The 23,722-nt window shown below is 43.8% G+C and overlaps 2 protein-coding genes across 2 annotated transcripts; both read right to left on the minus strand.

The window, feature by feature from the left end:
• Positions 1-1,134: 1,134 nt before the first annotated feature.
• On the minus strand, positions 1,135-10,529 carry MTARC2 (mitochondrial amidoxime reducing component 2). The gene is made up of 7 exons (XM_030944276.1): positions 10,282-10,529; positions 9,957-10,130; positions 6,766-6,928; positions 5,208-5,348; positions 4,483-4,544; positions 4,323-4,394; positions 1,135-3,809 (listed from the first exon to the last, which is right to left on the minus strand). The coding sequence occupies exons 1-7, from the start codon at positions 10,527-10,529 to the stop codon at positions 3,680-3,682; spliced, it is 990 nt and encodes a 329-aa protein (XP_030800136.1). The 3' UTR covers positions 1,135-3,679.
• Positions 10,530-19,544: 9,015 nt separating this feature from the next.
• On the minus strand, positions 19,545-23,722 carry C3H1orf115 (chromosome 3 C1orf115 homolog). The gene is made up of 2 exons (XM_030945900.1): positions 23,423-23,722; positions 19,545-21,090 (listed from the first exon to the last, which is right to left on the minus strand). The coding sequence occupies exons 1-2, from the start codon at positions 23,720-23,722 to the stop codon at positions 20,971-20,973; spliced, it is 420 nt and encodes a 139-aa protein (XP_030801760.1). The 3' UTR covers positions 19,545-20,970.

Consider the following 23,722-nt stretch of genomic DNA (forward strand, 5'->3'; position numbering starts at 1 on the left):
CCCACTGGGGAGAATGCCATTCCTCAGGCCAGGTGATTGTTGAATACTGGGTATTGATGCTATTCTACAACCAGGGCTCATTCTCAGTCCACCTGCACACAAACACCTGGAGAACACTGAAGCACCCAGCACCTTGCCTTCATTGACAGTCCCATCTTGTGCAGCTCCAGCCCTAACATACACCCTCTACACAGCTAAGCCTTGCTCATTTCCTTTCCCCATCCAACCATTCCTGTTCTCTGGTCATGACGAGTAAGCAGATTTGTTACAGAAAAGGCCCAGTATGTGAAACCCTTACTGAGTTTACCAATTTCTTCAGATAAAATGCAAAGAATTACTAGTAACAGTGACATTCTAAGTTTAGATTGTTAACATTAACACAATGAAGATTATGTAAAATATAATATTTTACATAATAAAATATATTCTCTTCCAGTTGAAGGCTGATACACATGTAGGCTTTATGCCTGCATCACTTTTTAGAATCTTCTGCCCCAAAAGAAACAGACTTTGCATGTGTAGTCCTCAGCCCTGCAGCTACCTAGCACAAGGAATTTCTAATGGATCTTAATAGACAAAAAGGCAATTTAAGGTGCTAGGATAGACCAGAAATGAACACCCTGTGGCAGCCCTTTTTGAAATTTTTGCCATTTGTAGAGGCAAGATTTGTAAATCTCTTGTCTTCTTACGGAGAAGCAGAGTGATACCTTTGAAAGGTTGTTTTTCTCCTCAGAAAGCAGAAGCAGATCTTTCTCAGGTTTTCTTGGATGAAAATGTACCCACCACAGATCTTAAGCAACGCAGAAATTTCTCCTTTTAACAACTGTCATTCTTGTACATAGTCCTCTGCAAGAACTATTGGTACAGTAAATGCTGTAATAAAAAGTTTTTGGTATTATACTCTGAGATATGACATGGATTGACTTGAATAAACTCTCATACTTTTAAACATTTTCCCCAATTTTCATAAGTCCCTGGAAAAAAAAGTCAAGTCTATAAACAACTTTTTTTCTTCCCTCCTTACCAAATATCAATTAATGCAAAACCAGCACACTTATCTAGGATCATAAGGGATGCAAAATTGAGTCTGATGACTATTTATATCTAATGGTTCTGCTCTCTTACACATATCCTCTGGTTAACTGCATATATTTCTGAATTCAGAGGTAGGATTAAAAAAGACAATCATCAGTATTAACTATGACATCCTGCTAACAATAGTCAAAATTAAATGCTGAAACAGAAAACAAAAAAAATCACAAACAAATGTTACTTAAGAAAGCTGAATTCATTAGAAGTTTATGCTTTTGTTTTCTTCTTCTAGAGTTAAAAAATTAACAATTGTTTAAGTACACAATTTAAAAAACAGTGGCTCATGATTGACACATTTTCAGTCAATTTTCTAAATTACTTAAACAAAATCAAACACAATTCCTACCATTACAGCAAATCAACAGTCTATGAAGATATTTTTGCTGCAATGTTCTAACTCATGCTCTCAGCTTTACAAAATGGCCATATAATTGATTTGAGTGTCATCTGTGAAGCATGTTACCCCCCCATGCAGACCAGTTTTAGGATTCCAGCCATATTCTGCTAAGAGGCTTAACAGGAGTAAATCAGGAGTTTAGATCTATGGCCTCTCCCAAACAGGGATGCAGACGGCAGTTTCTTCTTCCAAAGACAGACCCATTTCCAAATCAGCCCAATCAACAGCAGCCTAATGAGGGGCAATGGGATCTATACCATGATTTGTGTTATGTAAATGATGTGCCACTAGAACAACAGTGGAAATAATACGTTTGGCCAGAAGCAAAAAAAATCAGCTCTTCTTCCTTCCGCTTCTGTGACTTAATAAAGAGACACACTCTTAACTAATTGCTTTGGCAGGCCAGCAGGCTGCCTGTGCTTAATGATACCATTAGGAATTCCACAAGCTTTCAGCTTCCAACACTAAGAACTTCCAACATGTGCTTTTTAAGAGTGAACCTCAGAATTCTTTTTCTTTTTAAAAGATTTTTCTTTCACTTCTTCCCACTAGCTGCTGCATCAGGCATAACAATACACAAATATGCAACACGTACTTTAAACTGAGCACCTGTCTGTCCGAGGAAAACTCAATACTTACAGATCACCCCTGCCAACAAAATGGCATTCAGAGCAACTCTGAGTTCACAAATAACAGAAAACTACCCCCTCAACATGACTGCTTCAGCCTTACCACATATACCCACCTGCACTTTCTCAAAGCTCAATGGCTCTTCATTTTACAGGTCTGAGTTGTGAACATGCACCGAAATTCCTTTTTCATACTTACAACAGAAAATGAAGAATCTAAACACCAGGTAGGATCATAAGTGTCCTTCTTCACAATTAATTTGCTTCCTCTTTTAGGCTAGGGCAACACTTTTCAAATTTAGTAATCCATAAAAAAGAAACAAGCAGACAAGCATTCGAAAGATGGCTGGCTTTTGACCTGGAGGCTACTTCTAAAAAAAACTCATGTAACATTTAAAGAAAAGATAACATTGCTGTAATTCAACAAGTTTTCTCCCTTATTTGTTTTATGCAGCAGAAAATATAATTGTCAGCTTCCTACAAACAGCTGACATTTTGGTTAGATCGGAGCTGGACTGGGGAACAACCAGAGATTTAAATATAGAACCAGTAAGGATGTTAACACGCTCAAACTGCAGCTTCCCAAACATCTGCTTAGCAGCCTAACTGTCTACATAAGGGGATCACTGAGCCAGAGAGGAGCTGTGCATGAGCCCTACAGTATTGGCCTGGAGAGCAGCTTGAACAGGGCAGGCTCAACATCAGATCACTCCCTAAGGCTTTTCTTCCTCTCCAATGCCCATGAAGTCTCTGACACGGTGAACATTCAGTTCTTTCAGTCAAACTGGAAATTCTATTGTTATGTTAGCAAATGCATCACTACTCTACAGCCTCAGTGTTACTGTATTGTTCACAGGATAAAAAATTGACACTTCAAACTGTCAAGCTGAGGTCACAAACTAAACAAGCCCACAGCCTTACAAATCATTACCTGGCATCCCCACCTCCACACCTGACTATTTAGTCAGCTCACAATCCTTCTGATATTGCTCCAATCTCAAGAGACAGCAGCAATCGTTAGGAAACAACTGCAAGGAAAGAAACACTGCTAAAAACTACCCCTGGACATAGACAGGGCAAGATGATTAGGACCAAATGAGGGAAGCAGAGCCCTGCCATCTGCACTCCATGATCACTTGTAAAGGCAGCTCTGTCTGTAAAGACAAATACACTTTGTGCTTGGCATGACTGGTTTTGTGGTTCTTTATAGGCACTAAATGTACCTAACATGTGATGCAAACTCTTGTACACAAATTTGGATTCCAGTATTACGGTTGACACAAAATTTTAGGAGGTGTGATATTCAGTAGTGCTGTGAAGTCTCTTATGGATCAGTTTCTTCTACCACAGCCTTCGAAAGCTAAAGATGTGGTTACTACAGGTATGCCAGAAGATTACGTGATCTGAAATGACTGGCACTTCACAGTGTCAAAGAACCTCCTGAACCTTAAAAAGCACAAAAAATATTGCAAGGAAGAAGCAAAAGTTATGCTGGTGACTGTGTACATGGAAAAAAATCTGCATATCAAAGTGAAAAAGCATCTTCTGATCAAAGTCTCCTTCATTCCCAGATCATCTTGTACACAGGGTCTCCAACTTGAATTGTTCCAGTTTTGTCAACAGCAAAGTATTTCCCAAAGAGAGGGCTGGTTTTGTAAATGTTTTTCTCAGATGGGTCACATAAGCGGTAACTGCAAAGAGAAAGCCCTTCTTTAGAATAAGTGGTAGCAAAAACTACACATCAAAATATCCGTGATGAAAGAGAGGACATGCAAATAATGATGCCTTGCCTTGGTCATCATATTAGGCTAAAAAGACCCAAGCAGCTCAAATGGAGGGAAAAAAGCCTGACTGTATTCACACCTTCATGTTTAATATACACAAAAATCTTTTTATAAAGAAAAGTCAAAGAAGCAAAGTTAGACCTTTAGATACCTTAAATACCTGCTACCCCAAGCTTTCACTGTAGCAGATACAACAGAGACAGGGAATGTGGAGTTTGCAAGAAAGAAGGGAACATCCTGAATTTTCTTACCACTCAGAATTGCAAGAAGTAGACTGGAAGCCAATATACACAGACCTTCACACTGCATTATTATGTCCCACACACACTTCAAACCACTTTTAAAACACTAGTCTCACATCTGTCAGGGTCTAGCCTAAATCCTCTCCCACAGTCTAAGAAACAGTGGTATTTTTATAACCTTTTCAATGTTTCCAAGGGCTCCTTCCTGTCAATGACCCCAGTGTCTGGATTAACAGTTGTTAAAATACACCTGCAATGACAGACAGTGCCAAATCAGTCAGGGTTTCTTATCATAAACCTCTTTGTTCCTATGTAAAATAAAGGTCTCCAATGTTTACCTGCCACAACACACAGTCCCTTTCATTTCCACATCACCAATAAGAATATCCTCCCAGGTGTCCTGAGGGAAGTAAACATTAGGCACATATTAAACACAAGCACATGAAATTACTTTTCCAGAAGTGGCACAGTCATTCACAAAAAGGTGCACCATTCCAGATGATCACCTTTACTAGCACCTTCAAAATATGCATAGTTACACCACAGTACTATAAAGAAAACCCTACTGTCATTGCATCTATCCAATTCAGAACACACTAATAATTCTATCCGAAAAGAGAGACACACAAGTAATGAATCCTGTTCTCCAACATACACTTGTCTGAAGCACTGAACCTAAAGCAATTTGTTCTTGCTGTATGGGTGATAATCTGATCTGTGGCCTCTGGTAAATCTACAGTTTTGCAGAAAGGAAATTTTTAGGGGAAGTAAGTTTCTGCTTGTCATCTACACAAGCTTTCTATTGCAAATCCTCCTGGGAGATAAAAATCTATTCCGGCTTTAGGAGCTTTTTCAGTTTGAGAAATAATCATTCATAGACCTGTGACCTCCATCAATGTTTCACATGCACTGATGTGAGCTGAAGCTTTATCTCTCTGGAACTCAGCTGTAAAAATCACATAGCAGCTTTCCTCACCCTTGTTGGCACCATCACACAAAGAAATTGAGTTACAAAGAAACAACAGCAAGCCTTCAAAAAGACATTTAAGACAGTTATTTTTACCTCCTCAAAAGCACTGCAGTCTGTTACAAAAATATTTGGCCTGAAGTTCTGTATCTTAGCTTTCTTTTCCAGCCTGGTATTTAGATCATCCATGGAAGCTTCGGAGATGATCAAGACTGGGCTGCAGTCAGGATACGCAACCTACAGAAACAAACACCACCAAATCCTAAGGCTGCTGTAAGAGCATGGGAGGAAAGTCAGTGCACAGCAAAAGACAGATATTGGAACCAGTGGCCTTTTAGGCTGCTCTGCTCAAGTTTTGATTTTCCTGAAAGTAGGTTAACAAGGAAAACAACAGGCTCTTCCCTATTTCAGTCACCATGGCAATTTTTGTGTGCTCAAACTGCCTTATCACAACACCAGAGGGAGTTCTACATCCAGAACAGCCCATACTCAATTACAGCTGTCCATTAATCAGTCTAGGATGCCTGGGCAGCGGGAGGGCCATATAAGCAAATAAGGCAAATGAACAGTATTTAAAAATCTCTAGACCTCCAAGAAGTGGAGTTCCACAGAGGTGGGGGCATAAAAAAAAGAGACATTTTGTTAAGAATTTTAGTATATAACCCTCCTGCCTTTCTCTTACATTAGTCTTACTCCATTCTTGTACATGTCTTTCACCCACAAGAGGATGAGCATTGAAATAACTATCCAAAAATTCTGCCTTTTCTTTCTTGCTATGATTCCAGAATATCAGCCCTCCTAACCTGATGTCCCTATTGCTGAAACATTGTGTCTGTATTGGTCTCAGTGCCTTTACATAACAAATGCATATCTGTAGAAGTCTATAATTGAATATACCTTCTTCTCTTTGTGCAGCAACAAGCAAAACACCGATGCCCTACAAATAACAACCTAGCTAAAGCAAGGTACTCACAATTTTAATTTGTTTTAAAACCTTACATTTGATACAATTCAAAGTATCTTCACCTGAGAGAACTGTTCAGAAAAAAAGAAGGGCAGCAGCGGCTAAAATGATATAAGGATGTCTAAGCACAGCATCTCCTTTCCATACCTTTCCATGACATTTCTTTAATATCATACCTTCAAGCCTCTTCCACAGAAAGAGATAAAACCTCTGAAACTTCCTTTTAATTTTAATTCCTAGGCCCACAACTGCAACCAGCCTGTTGAAACATCATCCCTTTGAACAAAATACAAAGTAACACAACTTGTATCAGTATACTCCCAGACTTAACAAGGGATAGGGAGCGTAATCTTTCTATGCAACACAAATTACACCATCAAAACATCATTAAAGACGTAACTTTTTTCTATTCACTGAGACACAAAAGGGTATTGTGTTCTGCAATGTAATGGTTCCTTTTCAAATATCAGTTTCAGACTCTTTAGCTGTGAATGGTCAATAGTTTAAAACCAATTTGAAGTAAAAATTAAGCAAGTCACCTCTTTACAGAAAAGAATACTCACATGGTTTTATTACACAACTACACACCTTGCTAAACTGAGCTCAATCACAAAAGATAGAATGGGCAGTTTCTGGTGGGTGGGTGAAATGGTTAAAAGGACATACTTCTGAGAAAAAGTGTTTCTTTACCTCATCTGTGTTTCGGAAAAGAGCTATTGTGTCCTTTGACTTTCTTGGCACCATGGAGGGCTCAAAGTGCACCAGTCGACAGGGCTCCGAGTTCAGGAAGGTGGTGAGCCACTGAGCCACTTCATCACCACAGTCTCTGCCTTGGATATCCTGTCCAAACACCCTGGAGAGTCACAACACATCAGCAAGTTAGCTGGAAACATGACGGTTCAATGAAGCTTCTTATTAAAACGTAAAAAACATGTTTTAATAGTGGTAGCAATATATAGAAAATGAATCATTCCCAAAGGGCCATCTCCTTGTGGCCACTGTGTTTTGAAAGCTAAGGAACACAGACATGACCAGACAATACCAGCTGGTGAAAGAATGAGCTCTGAAATAGTGTTAATGTGCCCAGAGCTGACTGCCCCATCAGTGACAGTAACCTACCTGCTCGCCCTGCTTTGTGGGAAAAGGGGCCTGCTCTTGCATTTGCACGTGACTGCTGCACCAAATCATTTCTACTGAGAAATCAACTGAGAGGTAAATAATTTCAGAAAATGAACGATAGTTTGAAATTATGTGATTAGTTACCACAACTGATATGTACAAATGTTATTAATTAAGTGTTCCTAACTGTTAAGGAAACTTTCCTTCAGATTTTAGTGCTGTCAAACTTTAGCCAGAGAGAAGTGAGACTCTTCAGCTCAGACTTCACATATAAAATAGCTCAGTATCTTAAAGGAGGTTAAAGATTTGTACTGGAAACAAAGTCCATGGGGCTCAGAAAGCCACTGCCAGTAGAATACAAACAAGTTTACGCAAGGAACATTTTCCTGGCAAAACCAGCTAAACCTTGACTCGACCTTTCAATAAACTTTAACACCAGTCATGAGTAGTTTTGTTACACTTTTCAAAGTAGCCATTTTGACCCAAATGCACTGCAGTTTCCTATCTGCAATCAAATCCTGAGCAGCTTGAAGCATCAATATGCCCATGCGGTTCATCTAGCCCAGCTCCTAGGAGCCCTTCTTTACTCATGTGGTGGAGTGATCACTAGGGTGCTGGCAGCAACATCCTTGCTCCATTTGCTGGGATTCCTGTGTCTAGTCCTGTGACACAGGCTGGAATTAAAGGTCATTGCTCCAGACATCATTCAACTGCCTTTCTCCTCCCTCCATCCCACAGTTCCTGCGTGCTTTCTGACTGGCAGGACAACAGTGGCAAGGCTCTTACAGCTTGTAACACTACTGCTTTCCACTCAGGAAGTGGATCTATCCTAAGCACTCAGTGCTGTAGGGATCCATGGGAATAGATCACATAATTTAAGCGTTACAACACATACTGACAAAGGGCACAGAGCATAAGGTTTCTTAGCCAGAGGGAACCACACTAGCATTTGCACAAGCAGAAGACATACCTATACAATGGCTTTGGTCCTATATTTGACTTTCCCAAGCACAGGATTTTAAATACCTATGTAAAACTTGCAAGTAGACTTAGCAGTTTTCAAGATCAGCACACTCATAGCTGTATGCAGCCAGAGGCTCTAAAGCAGTGCTTCAGCTCCAGCTTACAGGGCATGAGCTCCTATGAGCACCCATCTGAATGCAAATTTATTAAGGCAAAGAAAGAAAAAAAAATCAACAAGAAGAACATATAACTGAGCTCTAAAACAGGAAAATCCAAGAAATCCAAGCTAACTTTTCATTACTGCAATGTATTAGGCTATTTAAATATTCTTCTAGTGACACAACAAATTTTAGAAAGATGACATCTCGCAAACTGCATGGTTTTGCAAGACATGCGCCATTGGCTAACACACAGGCATTATGCACAGGTTTGTAAAAGCTGTTCCACTTCTCCAGGAGAAATGCTACCACTTGGAACTTGCATCTGCCTTGTATAAACAGAGATACTGAGCTATGCTGATCAAGGCTTTCCACAGCGACAGACTTATGCTAAAAGCCAATGCAGTTCTTCGCCAGCACTCTTTTAGTTACTATTACAGCAGCTGGTGCATTAACCACCTCTGCTATCCAAAGAACAAACACTCACAGTATCTTTGTAGGGCCTTACAGCACTTACAGTTTCTAAACACTTATATATTAATGGACATTTTAGCAGAGAAAAGGTTTTCCTTGTCCTGCTGGCAGTTTTCCAGCATGGATTTCTATAAATACATGAAATAACTAGGCCTGCAGTCACACTAAGCACAAAGCTGAATCACTGTTTGTAACCCATCCACCTGAAACTCCTTTGGGGTAGCACCTAGCAGGAAATGCCCTAAGTCCCTGGGATGCCAGTCTTTCCCTTGTGACCTCAGGGTGAGCGTCGGACTACCAAGTTTTTAACTGAGGCACCTCAGTTATATGGCAAAAGACAGGGGCCAAGGAGTATAAACCCCAACATTTCACCAGCTCTGAATGGCCAGTGTGCATGCAAAAATGCTGATGCACGTAGTAGTTGTGATCAAGAAATACCAAAGTATACAACTGAGGCTCTGAGATGCAGCTGCTCACCCAAGCAAGAGCAAGAAGACTAGAAGTAAAAACAACTAAGCAAATACGATGTTCTATGAAGACAGAAGATCACAGTTCACTTGGCAGATGTGTAACCCATGGTCTTTGATACTGCGTCATCTTTTCCTGAGATTTGTTTTCACCAGTGTTTAGCAAAGAAGAGCTTTTGTTATGACAACCATTCCTGGCCTCCTGTGTAACACATGGCAGAGAATTTCACAGAATTACAGAACAGTCTGGATTAGAAGCAACCTTAAACACCACCTAGGACAACTCCCCTAGCATAAGCTAGGCACCTTCCACTAGACCAAGGTATTCAAAGCCCCATCCAAACTGACCTTGAACACTTCTAGGGATGGGGCATCCACATCTCCTCTGGGCAGCCTGTGCCAGTGCCTTACCACCCACACAGTGAAGAATTTCTTCCTAATAGCTAATCTAAACCTACTAACACTACTGTGCCTTGTCTTGTCAGTATAGGCTATGGTTTGAAGTCTATCTCTCTTAAGCAGACAGTGAGAAATACCCACACAGAAAAGACACAGAGGTACTGAACTTTTACACTCCAATTTCTGCATAAGAAAATGCAAAGCATTTCATGTTACATACACAACCCTGAAAAGAAAAGCACATGAGAAAGACAGCATTGAGAGAGAGAAAAGGGGGAAAAGAAAAATCCTCCTTCAGTACCTGCAGTTGCGGACGGGATTTTTCTTGGAGAGCTTTACAGGCACGCTTATCTTCTCCATGTCCCCGGCCTCCAAGACCAAGTGCCCGTTTTCACAGATGGCAGAAATAAGGACGAGCCGTGGCTCCTGGCGAGCTGTCACCATGTGCCCGTCCTCCCTGATCACGAGCCAGAACCTGCGGGGGGACGGGGCACAAAGGCGCCCAACAGCGTTAATGTCGGGCTCGGCAGCACCCGCACGGCAGGTGCTCCTTCCCAGGCCCTCAGGAAAACAAACACCCGACAGCCGCGGAGCCACGCGGAGGCTCCGGGCCCCGGCCGGCCTACCTGTCCCGCAGCTCCCCGCTGCGCAGCCCCATCGGCGTCACCTGCGCCCGCCGCACCGACACCCCCCGGCACGACTTCACCGGGTACACGAAGAGCCTGAGCACCGTCCCGACCCGCTGCAGGCGGCGGCGGCGGCGCGGGACGGCCCAGCGCCAGGCCCCGAGCAGGGTGCCCAGGGCCAGCAGAGCCGCCGCCCCCCACAGCCAGCCCGGCCGCGCCGGACCCGCCGCGCCCCACAGGCCGCTCATGGCGACTGGGCCCCGCAGCGCGCCCGGAGCGGCCGTGGGCGGGAGCGGCACAGCCCGGCCCTCTCACACCGCCCCTCACACCGCCCCGGACCTGCCGCAGGCGCTGCTGCGGGCCGGGCGCAGCGCGGAGTCGCGACCTTCGGTGCGAGAAAGGGGGTGGCGCAGCGGGGAAAATACACGGCTGAGCGTCCGGCTTGGCAAAGTACCGGTGAATGATGTGTTCCGTCTGATACGCGGGCTTTTAGTGAAAGCAGCGCTACAGGAAGTGTGGTCTGTGTGGGAATACACAAGTGCGTCAGATTCGCATTGGGTTTGTCTCGGGGAAGAGGGGAACAGGTGGATGGAGGCGTGGAGGGCAGCAAATGGGGTGTCCAGTGCTGTTCGGCCGCCCTGGTACCGAACTCCTGAGACCCCTTCCGAGAGCTTCCTGTTTGCTGGCAGGGTCTCAGGGAAGTTGCTTTGTGGGATACCCAGCTGCAAGGCAAATATGACATCAAATACGGGCTGGAGCGACAAATGTCACTGTTGCCACAGGTCTGTTCTCACAGGCAAAGCAAGAGCTTTGGGATCTGATGGCCAAACTCACAAACTGAGATTTTATCATAAGTCTGCGTAGAGAGCAAAGTCCCAGAATACAGAAGATGGGGAAGCTCAGTGTTGGGCATTTCTGGGGAGATTCAGACATCCCAGCCACAATGGAAGTGCTCCATCAGCAGCATCCTGGTGGAGAGGGACGTTGATGATGAGGCTGTTGTGAACCTTTTTGATAATGGGTACATGTGAGCAATCAAGCCAGGAGAGTTCCTCACACTGACCTCAAGAATCACTTGATCACGACCAGGATCAGAAAATGTTCCTGTGAGTGGGAATCACCACAGATTGTAAAAAGTATGTTGGGATTTGTGAAAACCTGCTGGTGGATGAAGACAATGTGATGGATGTCAGAAGCAAAGGCAGTGACAGCAGATCTCTCCCTATTGGTGTGACCCCCAAAATCTGATCTTCCTCATGGGCAAGAAGGGAGTCCACAGATGAGTCCTTGATTAAAAAGACCAGGATATGACTGTGAGCAGGAAATCATGACACAAATAGTGCCAAAGAGACAGACAGCTGCCTGAGCTCAGAGAAGGGAATTAAACCTGGTTTTGTTGCAGATGACTTTGCCTGCTTCTTTCAGATGAGGGCTGCTGGGCAGGCAGCAGTGCTGGGACACCAACAGTCCACCTGAGTAGGTGTGGTACAGAAGGGAGCAATGTGTACATTCCTCATCAGGATGCTCTGAATTACTTTTGTGGTCTCCCAGCCATTTTGGGTAGTTGCTCCTTGTTATTCACGTGTTACTAATTGATGTTGGGGTAAAGGTCCCTCGTCACATTAGCTTTGTGAAAAGACAAGAAGAAGGGACAAAGACAAAAAGACAAGAGAGCCTTTGCCTTCTTGTTCACCACTTTGCTGTTCAAACCATGCCCTGATTCCAGTCATGGGTTTTGGGACCTTTCTCCTTCTACAAGTACACCACAACATTAAACAGAACTTGTGTTTATTTTGAATTTGCCCCCTGAACAAGCTCAGTTCTGGAGATTAAGTATTGATCAGCAGAGCCTTGTGCTGGTGTTGGATTGTGTGGGGGATGCGCAGACAGCCTGCTGCCTGCTCACCTTCCATGTCACTTGAAACTCCTTCTTATGCTACTTTACTGAGACACTCTGTCCTCCATATCCCTGGGATCCCCACATTGCTCCAGGTAAATCATAGGTGTTAAACTGCTTGGTCTGGTAAAACCAGACCTGCACCACTATCTTCAAATCATTGACCCACTGAGTCAAAAATAATTACTTGTGATTGCTTTTATGACTCCTCCACAGACACAAGAGGGGAGCCAACCCCACTGAGCGGACTGAGAGCCCAGCACTCTTTGGTAACCATTAATCTTCTGATTTAACATGGAGTCTATATTTTGTTGGATTTAATTGAATTCACACAGAGGTCTTTAATCTGCACCTGCACCCAGATGAGCAGAAAAATGCTATAAAGGGGAACCAGGCATCTTATGTGTTAGCAAATGTTCAACAAAACTGCAGCAACTGTCTAATGTCTGATAAGCAGTGCTTGCAAGCAGGAACCAAAACATACTAACAAAATACTAAAGAGAGAGAAACAAAAACTGGTTTTAGAATTTAACTAGGAAAGCAATGCATCACATGAAATAAATGAAAAAACCAAACAAACTGCTATTTATGCTGACCACTCCTGACAAATATTAATGCTTATTTTCACGAGCTTAAGGCAAAAATTAAGAACTAACTCCTGTGGTTTCTTGAGCACAGTATTCTCCACTGTGCAAACTGCAGAACGATTTTGCTCTCTGAACTTCTGTGTGTGAGGCATCAAAATAACAGAATTTAACAGAATTTTGAGAGATTTTTTTTTTCGGAAAAAATAGGGTGATTTACTGCTTGCTTGCTTCTTCTGGGTGCCAGAGAAAATAGGTCTGGAGCATGTATATACTCTACCAGCATGAGAATTTGGAGAAGTACAGACCCTGATGGTTGTGAGAAGCTACAGCTCTTTCCTAGCTGCACATTATGGGCAGTACAGTGATGTAAAGAAGCAGTTCTTTTAGTTCAAAGGACTTGTTAACTGAATTCAGAAATAACTCACTTTGGCTAACATTTGGGTGTTAATTTAGAGAAAAAATATTTCAAAATCCAAGAAGGACCTTAAGCTTTCATTCCCTAGATCTACTGACCTAAGGAGCCTAAGGAGATTTTATCTAGACCAGCCCTTCTGTTACATTCAGCCCTAACTCTTCTTGAAGAGTATGGTGAGAAGGAGCTTAAGGAAATAACAGAAGGCAGCAGCATCTGTATAATCTCTCTTCTGCTTTGAAACACAGAGCACAAAATTAGAAATAGCTATGGACAGCACAATTGTGGCTAAATGTTTCAGGTCTGAGTCTGCAGGCTTTGAGGAAAGACCTCTTCCCCCATGCACCAGGTATCTCCCAAACAGCCTCCAGTAAACAGTCTGACCAGCAGGTTTGTTTCATCCTCCATTCCAGGCACACTGGTTCTTACCTAGGAGCCGTCAGCTCCTTGCCCTGTTAAGCAATGTGAATAGAGCCACTCAGACAAAATAGGTACTGGTTTTGTAGCAATCCAAACGGAGCCTCTTGTGTGACAGAGCTGTGGTGGTTGTAGCCAGAGCAGGCACAGTATTCCTGCCCTTAAAAGCAAATGACCATGTTTTCAATTGCTGATAACATCATCAAAGTTCAGGACAGTTGTGTTGAAATTCTCTGCACCAGGATCTTGTTTCAGGTTTCCTTAAAATGTGTCTGATCATATGAAAAATTCTCAGTGTCAATCTTGCAGCAAACTGGGGCTGGGCTCCCTCAGTCATGAAAGTGCTGATGCCAACATATCTTTAAAAAGCATGGTGTTAATTCAGTAACACAGGACAAATATTCAGGTAGAAAAAAAATTTTATGGGAATATAAAAGGCATATGTGTCTTCAGATGTAGTGGGCAATTTGAGATAATTCTAGAGACAAACCTTGACACTCTTATAGCAGCAGCTCAATCAGAGGCCTAAGATAAATGATGAAGAAAGAGTTGAACAATTTTATTTGTTTCCACTACAAAAAAGACCAGCAGCTGTGGATCTTCTAGGTCTTCAATATGTACACAGTGCTGTGCTTTGGAAAGGTATATATTACCACATTGAGAGGAGAGGTTTGGATGGACATTATGGAAAAAAAACCAGTGACAAAGACAGCAAAATGCTGGCCTCAATTAGGTGTCATTGTGTTAGGATAGAGCTAAATGTAGCCTGGGCTTGTCTCAGTAAAGGAATTAAATGCACACATCAGGGCTATGGCAATTGTTTTTTCAGTGACTCTGATAATTCAGCAAAAGGCAGGGATGAGGGGATAATGTGGCAAAGTACGCTGATTTCAACACAATATTATAAAAATCACATTATACTCACACACACAAATTATATCCTTTATATCCTTTTTCCAAAGTTAGAACAGACAATAATTTCAAAAATACCTTCACAGAGAGGAGGGGAGGATAAAAGCATTGCTGTTTCCTCTTAAAATCTTGCAGGATATCAGAGTTCAGTGAGTCATGCACTAGAAATGAGCTCATTGAAATTCATGTGTGGAAAAATCTCAGGTGAGTAATTGGCGAGGATAGAGTTATAAGTAGAGTCATTAATGATAGATGCCTTTTAATGGAGCCAGAGCAAAGAAATAAAAGGATGTCTCGTTTTGATGAGGTTTTTCCTCTACGGAGAATTATTTATACCCAAAACCCAGGTGGGTTGATCGGCTACTTTGGTAGCTATCAGCTGTCATTCCAGACATATAGGAAGATGAACTGAAAATTCTCTTTTTCTTCCAGTCAAAACCTAAACTTCAGTCTCTCTAAATGCACCAGGACAGCACAGAGATTGTTTTTCCTGGCAAATGTTTGGCCCAGTATTAACAGAGGCTGTTGACATTATGAGTTCTCCCAGTGTTCTGTAAATGCTATTTTCCTTCTGAATATAACATCCATCAGCAGCTGCAGGTGTCTGAGGAGTCAGGGTAGAGCTGTGTGTCACCTGGGAGAGCAGGTAAGGACCAAAGGAGAGAATTTGAGGGGAGCAGGGCATTTGTTCTGCAGCACAAACATTAACACTTCTGCAGCTCTGGTTTATCAGCCATCACGGGGCAGGATGGGATTCACCAAGGACAGGAAAGTCCCCACCCTAATTCAGGCACAGCTGAAAAAACAATCTGATGCTAGTTCAGTGTCCCAGGAAAGGAAGGAGCAAGGAGTCCTTTACGGGAAGCAGAAACAGGGGAATACAGAAAGTGTGAGCAGGCAACTACTTGTGGTTTGCTAGAGCTGGGGTCCATGGCACTCCTGGGTGGGAGGGGGGTGTCTCATTCCAGTCTGCCAATCTCCAGTTCAAAATTACACATCTGTCCAGAAAAAGAAGAAAAATATGAGATTTAGAAACAAGAAGTGGCCGTGGCTCATTCCCTCGCCTTCAGTGAATCTTCCTTAAGGAATCTTTTTGAGAAGCAGCAAGAACTTCGGGGCAAAGTACAATACATTTTTAAGTGTTGAAGGAAAAAAAAAACCTGACACAAGAACAATGCTCCTATGGCTTTACATTTGAAACACTTAGAGGAGGCTCAGGATTCCACTGGGTAAGAAACACTGGTGTACAGAGGTGGATGTTACACTGCTGAGACCCCACATCCTGAGGATGGCTCTGGACAAACAGGGAGGCCGGCCTAGGGAAAGGCAGGAAATCCCTGAGGCAGAACAACGGGGCAGGCTGACGAGGCTGAAATCTGAGGGTTTTTTCCCAGGAGATGGCAGTAAAGGACAACAGGCTTTCAGCCAGCAGAACACAGTGAAGTGGAAGCAGTGGTGGAAGCTGAGCTGCTCCTCAGGCAGCGCTGCCACCCTCGCCAGTCGCTTCTTGTTACCAGGAGCAAAGCTTTATTCTTCACGTCAGTGCTTCTAGCGAGGGTGAGGAGCTCAGACTTCTACATTTCCATACAGTAGGTAAATTAAAAGCTTTTTGCTTACCATGGCAGGATCCCACTCACAACCTCATCCAGACTGGAAGAAGCCCAGGAGGTCTCTCCTCCAGCATCCTGCTCACAGCTGGGTGAACGCTGCATTCGCACTGGGTTGCTTCCCACTTTGTACAGTCGTGCCTTGAGACACTCCACAGACAGACTTCAGCCTCCTGAAGTAACCTCTTCTCATGCTTAATGATCATATTACTGCTTTCCCTGACTTGTTTCTGGCTGAAAACTCCACAGTTTGGATTTATGACCACGACCTCTTGCTATCTGGCTGCAGACTTCAGTAAGGAGCCTGGCTCCATCATGTTGGAAACCCTTTCTTATGTATTGAAAAGCTGTTGTCAAGTTTCTCCTAAGTCTTCCCTCCTCCAGGTGAACAAGTCCAAAGCCCTGCATCTCTCTTCGTGCACATTGCAGGATTCAGAAAAGTGCACTGCCCTCTCTGAGCCCGGTCTAGACTTCACCCCAAAACAGGCCTGGCAGCCTAATACTACTTCCTCAAAGGAGAAAAAAGGGAAGGATGTTATTCCTTTATCTTCTCTTAATTTAATTATCTCCATTAATCTACAAGTTCTTCAGGCTCTCTACTTTTCCTTGAAGAAACAAGGATTTCCAAAGCACACTCTGTACAGGTAACTGCAGCAAATTTGTGCATATTTAAGGATAAGTTTTGTCTCAGAAGAGGCCAGTGTTCAGCTAACAAGGGACTCAGGATAGAGAAAGAGAGACAATTGGTTTTACTGCACCCCAAAACAAAACCTTCCCCTTTCCCAGTCTTACAGACGGGCAGAGATCAGAAAGGACATTAAGCCCTGAAGTGATCCATGACCTGGGAGGGGCAAAGATCTGGAAGTGCTGAAGTGCTGTGGTGTGGTACAGCTCTCCTCAGTCACTGCACTTCCAAAGCAAGCTGTTCAAGAGTGCTTCCTTGCTGCTAATGTTACAGGACAAAGGACAATAGCTCTGAGTCCTGTGCCATTTCCTCAGAGCCTACAGTAAGCCAGAGGAGTAATTAAATACTCTGGCAAAACCAGCAGAAATATGCTTTTTTTCTGCTCTGTGACTCATTGGGCAGTCACCAGGAATAGCCAGGAATTTAAAGTAAAAGTGACTTGCCAGGCTGTCTGGTTAGTGGAGTCTGTTGCTGAGAAAAGCATGGACAAGTTCACTATGTATTTCTTTCCACTCTTGCATGTATTCACCTTCCCAAACCTATTTATCCTGCCATTTTTCATAAAGCACAGTGAAAGGTGTATGGGAATCTGAAGGGAACCAGATAGAACAGCAGCACACCACTGAAGACAAACCTGTCAAATGAAGCCATGGGTAGAGGTTTCATGCAAGGGGCTGATGGGAGGAACATATTTTGTCCAGCTCAAACATCAAATCAAATCTTCCCCATGTACTCACCATGGTATCCACCACATCCCACATTGTTTATGAGCAAGTCAAACGTCTATTTTATTCCTCAGAGGCACCAGGAGTTCAGCTGCAGACAAGCCTGCTTTAATAAGAGAGCCTGTGTGCACCTGTGAGTTGAAAGCTGTCCCTGCTGGGGTGGCTCCTCCAAGGACCACTCTGCCAAGAATACATAACACCTGTGACAAAGCCAAGATTCAGTCCCACACTGCCCTCATGGCTTGGCACCTGCCAGGGCTGGGAACCCAGGTTCCTCACCAATCCCAGCCTCCTCCCCATCACCAACGTCTTGCTCTCCTTCATCTCACATGCAGACTTTCAGCCTGGCAGCTCTGCTTCAGATGGAGGCTGCCCATTTTGTTGGCGGAGCAGATGACCTGCCAGCCGATGTTGAGGGGGCCAAGAAACATTTCCTCATCTCTCATGTCACCGAGACAACATTCAGCAACAGAGCTGCAGGACCTGCCCTGTTACACCTTTTTGCATCATAGCCAAGCCAGACCTGGCCCAACAGAGATGCTGCCATGACTGACAGGAAGTACAGCTGTCTGAAATCCACCCAGCTGAAAAATGAACCTCACCCTCTGGATTCAGATTTTCTAGACACTGCTTCGTGAGCTGGGCTAATCAAGAGAGTAGCAAACCCTGAGGCCAAGACTTGGCCTCACAAATTCCCTTCAGGAGCTGAGGAGTGAATTACAGCTCAAGGAGAACTGATAAAGAGCACTAATTGGTAACCTCAACAAGAACCATCAGTTCATTTTGAGGGGGGGAAATGAATCATTAGCTGGTTTATTGCAGCAGCACAGGTTAGTCACTTACTTTTTCTTTGTCCTCTTTCTTAGTTTTTGGTCTGTTATAGAAACATTGGCCAGCCAAAGCTGACTCACTAATATGCCTGAGGCTTTTCTTTTCTCAGGCTCACAGAGAAGCACCATGGACATGTCATTCAGGTTCTGTATGGATAGCAACCAGGTTATTCCCTCTAAGTTGCACCAGGTGAGCAGAGACTGGACGTCAGCAGGCAAAAGTCCACTGCGCTGAGCAGTTCAGGAGCTAAGGTTCATGTTTACCTTTGTGGAAAGTCTGAATGGGATGGACTCTGTGTTGCAATGAGGGAGCAGCCTTACTAGTCAGGGGACATTGAGACAAATAGATGGGACACACTCCACACAGAAAAATGGAGACACAAATCTCTTCCTGCATGGCTTAAGTAATTTGAAAAAAGGTCTAATGATTTATGCTGTAAGAGCACTATAAAACATGGAGGGGTATAACAAAATCTAAAGTCAATCCCAAACTCTGCAGACTGGTGTGGCATGTGGGTGTTAGGACAGCCCTATGGCATGCTGGTGGGGCAGATAAGAGGAACAGGTCCGTCTGACGCTGTCAAGTCAGAGACAGAATGGAAGACTCCATTCTTCAGAAGGTGAATCAGAAGGCCGAAGGCCAGCTTAATGACAGTAGCAGGTCCTTTTGTAATGTGACTTGCTAAGGTGAGACTTGATTGATCTCAAAGTAAAAACCTCTCACACTATTGGTGAACTATGAATAGCACACTCTGGAGAATCGTAGCTATAAACAATGGTTACAGAAAGAGAGATAATAATAGTTTTAATTCTTTTCTCTAAGTTTCCCACAGCTTCTCACAGCTTCCCAGGAAAATCCTGGCACAGCTATGTCCCTCTGTTCAGAGGATATGTGATTACTACAGTCTGTCCCCACAAAAAAGCTCAAGAGAAACAACTGAAGGTATGAAATCAATGAGCAAAATCCCTTTGTGGCTGTTCCTACCCCAACTTCTGCAGCCTTAGATCCTCTGCAGCCTCCTCTCCACACCTTGCTGTTCCTGAGCATTTCCACACGATCTGGGCTACAATCATGTCCTACCAGGGCCCTGAGGCTACAGGCAGAGCAACGTGGGGAAGTTTACACTGCAGCTTCCCCTCGCTGGCTGGGTTGCTGCTGAGAAACTCCTCCTTTGTGCGCTTGCTTAGGTGCGTAGGTAAAAACAGACATGGATCTCATGGCTTTTATTTACAGTCCACTTAGAAAAGAGCATAACACCCCGCCCCCCCCATCTGATTCATTTGCTACATTTAAAAGAAATACAGTGTGGTTTGCCAAGACATACAAACTCCTTTGTTCTGAAAAGGCAAAGAAAGCAAGTGAACAGTATTTTTTTCCAGTTAAGTCAACTCCTTGATTACAAAAACACCATCAAAACTAGAAAGATATATAATACACAGAGAAAGTGATAGCAGGAAAGTCAGTTACGACTACCACAAAAGACTGACAGAAACAAACAAACAAACCAAAAAAACCCACAAAAATTTTAAGGCCCATAAACCACCTTGTTCCTGTGTCATCAATATACGGTTCATGTCCCTGGAGGTGTGACATGGAAGCTGCTGCATCTGCAGCACTGAGCTATCTGGTATTGCCATCCTCTGCTTACAGCTTCCAGGTGCAGAAATGATTATGGAGCTGGCAGGTTATTTGGCCCCATTCTCATACATCACACCTGTACATTCTTATACCAAATGCTGTATGTATATTTTTTTTTCTCAGATGCAGCTGGCAAACATTTGTTTTTGCCCTGGTGAACACCACAGAATTAGGTGTAAAATGCCCCAGCTTCCAGAATCAAGTATATCACATATAAACTCCATTCCCAGTAAAAAAATATGTGCAGATTTCATAGTAGCAGAGGAAAAGCTTAAAATGTTAATCACAGTGAGCCTTTAATACCCCAAAATCACAAATACACACCTCATTTTCTTTCTGTATTTTTCCATCTTTCTCATGATTATTTAAAGGCTTGTTATGTCCAGGGTTTGAAATGAACAACCATGATGCAGCAAAGCTCTCCGTGTCTCAGGCCACATTCCATTTATGTCCAAGTATATTTTTAAGTACACTCATAATCTTAACCCTCTCAGGTAAAAAAACACAACAAACTCAGAATCTCAGAAAACCAAAGACTATCTTTTCCTAATCCTCTGTTATCTGTTTCCTCCACTGCTCTGACAATTTCCCTCACTATCCAAACTCATCTCCACCATCCCAGCAGCTCTGCCATCCTCTGTTGTCCTTCATTTCTCTCTCCCTCATCTACTTGCTTTTCCATCCATCCTTGGCTCCCTGCCACACAGCAGGAAGCTCTGGGAAACCAATTCAAGCCTGAAAACAAACTTCAGTTCAATTATTCAAAGATTATTTTCTCATCCTTTTACTTCTTTGACCTGATCTGATTTTACAAAGCACCAGAATTTTTTTCAGAGAAGAGCACTCAGTCTTGGAAAGGGCGTGGTGCAAGGGCTCAGGGTGTTGGTCCAAGAGGTTTTTCAGATCCAAGTCTCAAATTTAATCCTGAGAAGGCAGCAAAGGCCTTGTGTCCTCTCCCGTGGGGCACAGGGAGCTGCGCTAGCGGACGAAGGATGCCACATGTGCTGACACTCCAAAGGGAGCAGAATAGGCTGCTGCTAATCCTTGCAGGCCAACCACCAAGTAGTGACAACCCTTCTGCAGAACCTTCCCGACATTCTGGGGAGAGAGATGAGAAAAAGGGATAAAAAAAAGACAAGGTGAAAGAAAATACCTTCACATAAAATTATTCTGACAGCCAATGTCACAGCCCCAGAAAATGAAATTCTCCCACAGCTAACAAGGGCTGGAGAGTGGAAAAACATTTTACCATCTATTTTTACATAGGCCTACACACCCACAGGGTATAGTTAAACTGAACGGATGCAGCCTCCACAGGAAGCCAGGCTTTTACATGTGATTCTATTCAAGAATAAAATTAGTTTAAATTCACCCTAGTTTCTAGAAGTACATAATTCCCACATTACATGTTCTAACTATGTTAGCAATCCTAGAAGTTCATAATGTGCTAAAACTGGAGCTAAACAAGAAGGCCGTAATCACTGAGAATACTTTTATGGAAATGTCACTGCTTTTTGTCAAAATATTATTTTTTTGTCAAAATAAGAAAGTTTTGGTCCACATCAGTACACATTCAGGAAGTCACCTATGTACTGCACTTGCCATGGATTATTTAACTGAAAACCTTAATCTAATTTTAATTTAATTTTTGATAGTTTTTGCTCATGTGGCTGCTCTCAACTGGGGAATTAATACAATGTAGTCAGATTTGGAGGAATATCAGAATTAATTGTTAGTAACTCCTTATGGTTATGTAGGACTAGATTAAAATGACCTCTTATAACATGGAAAAACCCGAATCTGAGTAAGTATTTTTAAATCAGTGAAATCCAGTCAATATCTATTATATTCTCATGATTTCTTAAAGCTGGATTACAGAGGTTCTGGCACATAAAAACCTTCAGCTGTCATGATGCAGCTACACAGTTAAACTTTGCTGGTTTTACTCCCATTGAAACTTTACTCAAAAGGAGTTAAGATGCCAAAATAAAAAGGTGGCTGGAGCCTGGGGGCAGATCCTGAGGCTGGAGGAGGAGATGCGGGGCCTTCCCTTCCCACATCTGCCCCTGCCTCACTATGTCACGCTGGAGTCTTCTTTCCCCCTTCCTGCCCTTCACTTACCCAGACCTCACCTGTTCTTTGTTGAGTTGTTCTTTATGCCAGAGCCAAACTGTCAACCCTTCCCTGTGGGAATGTCATCTGATCAACACAAAAGGGAATACACAGTGCCCAAGAACTGGCCTGTGCTCTAAACACCGTTAAAAGCCAACAGCAACAGCACCACCAGCAAAGTCATGACCTGCTGCAACCATTCTCACAAAACTGCACTGTACAGATCAGGCCTACAGGCTTGAGACAGCTTCCTACTGCATGGGACCTGGAAAACACAGTGCTGGAAACTCAAAGAATCAAATTCATCATGAAAGAATGAAATATTCTGTTAATTTCTTTATGAAACAGTAGGATTTCAGAGGCAGTTCCTGACAATGTTGACATCTGTAAACTGAATTTCAAAAGTAACTTTGCCAGGCTTAATGGCATTTTCTGCATGTCAGACATAGCAAGCATATCTTTACCAAAATAATGGGGTTTTTAATACAATGCAGTAGAAAATCATATCTCATGCTGACATCTGTAATCTCAGCAGCAGGAAAGGATTCCTGACAGCAGACAGGTTTCTCCTGCTAACACAGAAACTATTTTTTGCTACGAACATCCAAGACATACCTGAGATGTACTTAAGTGGCATAAAGAAGAGAAAACAACAGAATTCTTCCACATGGCAGTTTTGTAACCAAAGGCACCCATCTTCCGGTGGGAGGAAAACCAAACCACCAGACTTGTGACTTCCCACACAGGAAAGCAAAAGAACAATTTTGATCCAAAATTGTTGTTACAGATGAAGAACAAGCTGCTTTTTTTTTTTCCCCTGTAAATCACAGCAGTGATTTCTAAGGGTCACCTTGGCCAAGGAATGTCCTGCAGGGCTTTTTACCGTTTCTTTCGGGCACTTCAGTAGAAGGGAAAAATATGCAGGCCAATTAACTGGAAGTTTTAAGGAATAGTTTGAAATTATGACGCCGAGGAACGCACAACCAAGCGAGACAAAGCACCCGTCACCGTCACATGGATCAGCTTAGTGTCATTTTCACTTCGAACAGACAGATTTTGTGCTCTTTGATCCAGGCGACGGTCGGTGTCCGCCCCACCCCCCGCCAGCAGCACCGGCTCCTTCCCGAGCAGGTCCAGAGCAAGCCCTGACCCCGCCTCGGAGCCGGGCGCTGGCTCTGAAATGCCTGCGGGATAAGGGGCATTCCGAGAGCCCCGCGGAACTGTCAGCACCGCAGACCCCGTGCCGGGGGTCCCCATGCCGAGGGTCCCCGTGTCAAGGGTCCCCGCTCCGGCCGTCCAGGACGCGCTGTGTCCTCACCTTTCCGTACTTCTTCAGGCGCTTCCCGTAGGGCCGCTTGCCGGGAGCCCGCGGCGGGCGCAGCGGCTCGTAGGAGCCGGGCAGAACGGCGAAGCGCACCTTCCTGCACCCGGCGCCCTCCTCCTCCTCGTCCTGCACCGCCGCCGGCCGCGGGGCCCCCGCGCTGCCTCCGGCCGCCGCCGCCGCCGCCGCCGCCGCCTCCTCCTCCTCGCCGGGCAGGATGGAGACCTGGTCGTCGCCGGCTCCGCGGCGGGAGAATCTGCCCCTCACCTTGGCGCCCAGCCGCGCACCCACCGTCAT

This window comes from Camarhynchus parvulus, chromosome 3 (genome assembly GCF_901933205.1).
Source record: "Camarhynchus parvulus chromosome 3, STF_HiC, whole genome shotgun sequence".
Classification (NCBI taxonomy): Eukaryota; Metazoa; Chordata; class Aves; order Passeriformes; family Thraupidae; genus Camarhynchus; species Camarhynchus parvulus.

Excerpts from the sequence above, each read along its gene's own strand:
- MTARC2 (XM_030944276.1), bottom strand. The coding sequence starts at position 10,529 with ATGAGCGGCCTGTGGGGCGCGGCGGGTCCGGCGCGGCCGGGCTGGCTG. Across the intron at positions 6,929-9,956 it reads AATCCCGTCCGCAACTGCAG|GGTGTTTGGACAGGATATCC; the intron begins GTACTGAAGGAG and ends GTGACTCTCCAG. Across the intron at positions 4,395-4,482 it reads GGGACTGTGTGTTGTGGCAG|GTGTATTTTAACAACTGTTA; the intron begins GTAAACATTGGA and ends CTGTCATTGCAG.
- C3H1orf115 (XM_030945900.1), bottom strand. The coding sequence starts at position 23,722 with ATGACGGTGGGTGCGCGGCTGGGCGCCAAGGTGAGGGGCAGATTCTCC. Across the intron at positions 21,091-23,422 it reads GCCTGAAGAAGTACGGAAAG|AATGTCGGGAAGGTTCTGCA; the intron begins GTGAGGACACAG and ends CTCTCTCCCCAG.